Source organism: Microtus ochrogaster (assembly GCF_000317375.1).
Source record: "Microtus ochrogaster isolate Prairie Vole_2 chromosome 14 unlocalized genomic scaffold, MicOch1.0 chr14_random_1, whole genome shotgun sequence".
In the NCBI taxonomy this organism is placed as follows: Eukaryota; Metazoa; Chordata; class Mammalia; order Rodentia; family Cricetidae; genus Microtus; species Microtus ochrogaster.
In genome coordinates, this window is record NW_004949096.1 from 115851 (window position 1) to 118006 (window position 2156).

The window sequence follows — 2156 nt, forward strand, 5'->3', positions numbered from 1 at the left end:
TAAATGTGCACAGAAGTATGCATATATATATATATACACAAATAAATCCATGTATCACTGTACAGCTGTATGGATTGTACTAATATCAGACATACATTTTAAATATTGCATCATTGTTATACAGGATGGTAATACTGAAGATGTCTCAATGATACTGGAGATGTCTGGTTCATAGGACTCCCCTGTGCTAATCTATGCAACTGCTTTTGAGCTTATAATCATGTCAGACTGTGAACACTATCCTTGCAAAGTAGCTTCATGTGAAAGCAAAGTTCAGAAAGAGAATGCATGGCATCAAGCCTCTGGTGAAGGGTCAATATTAGGAACCCAGCCTTCACAAGTTTGGTGTGTAGGGTTAGAAAGTGTAGTCCTAAAGGGTACACAGGTATAAGAAAAACCCTCAAGCATGAGAAGTAGAATAAAGCCATTGCTGCCAAGTGTCTTTCTATAAATATTGGAGTAAGTATGAGGGATAGCAGCATTATTATTTAGTGTTGAACTTGGAGGATTATGGGGTAATGTCTTTTTATGGTAGCTGTGGGTTTTCTAGAAAAACATAAGTAATCTTTTTGAATTGCAGGAAATGAAATAAATATTAACATGGAGGATAGCACCAAATCCTCATCATCTACCTTCACGCTTCAGAGTTCTTTAGAGACAATGGCTTCTATTCAGCTCCTGGATTTCAGAACAAATTTACTCGAAGCAGTGGAAGAGCTGCGCATGAGAAGGGTGAGCCCCTCTTAAGGTTTTAAATAGAAAGCTTTGATTTTTCCAGTTTCTTTTTCCTTTCAAGACTCCCAAACAACCTCCTATTTATAAAGAAAAAATATAGCTTTGTGGAGTTGGTTCTCTTCTTCCTCTTCTACTTGGGTTCTGGGGATCAAATTCAGCTCAGAAGGTATGTGTGGCTAGTATTTGTAAAACGTACAGGCTTTAGCAGGTATGTTGGCTAGTTTTTCTGTTCCGTTGACACCGCTGAGGCCATCTGAGAATAAGGCATCTTAATTGAGACTGGACTGTAGGTAGGTCTGTAGGGCATTGTTTTGATAGATTTGGGAGGGTCCATTTACCCAGGGTGCCACCCCTGGGCAGATAGTTCTGGATGGTATGAGAATTTGAGCAAGCTAGAGAGAGCAAGCCAATAAGCAGCTGTCCTTCCTCGCCTCTGCCTTAGTTTCTGCTTCCAGGTTCCCGCCATCATGTCCTGTCTGGATTTCCCTGGACTAAAACCTAGAAAATTTGATAAACTCTTTCCTCAAGCTGCTTTTGGTCATGGTATTTGTGCTGGCTAATTTTATGTCAGATTGACACAAGCTAGAGTCATCTGAAAAGACGGAACCTCAATTGAGAAAATGCTTTCATAAGATCCAGTTGTAGACAAGCCTGTAGGACATTTTCTTAATTAGTGATCAATGTAGGAAGGCCCAGCCTATTGTGAGTGGTGCCATCCCTGGACTGGTGACCCTGGGTTCTATAAGAAAACAGACTGAGCAAGCCATGAAAGAAAGCCAGAAAGCAACATATGTTCACAGCCTCTGCGTCTGCTTCTGCCTCCATATATCTGCCATATTTAAGTTCCTTGTCTTCAATGATGAACTGTTATATGGAAATATAAATGCAATAAACCCTTTCCTACCCAAGTTGCTTTTGGTCGTGTGCTGTAGGAATTCCTGCCACCAGTAGTCTTTAAGTTACCCGCCCACTTGGGCGTGGCCTCTTATGCTGATTAAAAGCATGTGGTCGCTGTTCCCTTTCCAGCAGAGGATTGTGATCTGTGAGTCTACACCTAAAAAATAGCCTTCTAGTATACTCAGTTCTGAGCTAGTGTGGGATTTCTTTTAAGCATCCTTCTTCAGTCGTGGAGTTTTATCACAGCAATATTAACCCTAACTAAGACAGTGTTTTTATTATAGCAATAGAAACCCTAAGACAGCAAGATAGCTTTATAATGCAAAACTTCAAAAGCATTCTCTTCTGGGATTGTGCTGATCTAAGTCTGAAACTGTATTGTTAACTCTATTGTAGGGTAGACTGCAGCTGCTTCTGGAAAGAGGAAATGAACAAAAGCCACTGTAGTAGTAATCTGGTTTTATTTGCTTGGCTTTGTTTCGGTTTGTTTTTGTTTTCATCTAATGTTCATTATCGACCAGTCA

General features: G+C 40.2%; 1 protein-coding gene across 1 annotated transcript in view; it reads left to right on the plus strand.

Moving 5' to 3' along the window:
• Window positions 1–600: 600 nt before the first annotated feature.
• Ccdc73 (coiled-coil domain containing 73) overlaps window positions 601–2156 on the plus strand; it is a 126863-nt gene continuing 125307 nt past the window's right edge. The window contains exon 1 of the mRNA XM_005364019.3: window positions 601–732. Coding sequence (XP_005364076.1) covers window positions 601–732 — 132 coding nt within the window. The remainder of the gene's footprint in view (window positions 733–2156) is intronic.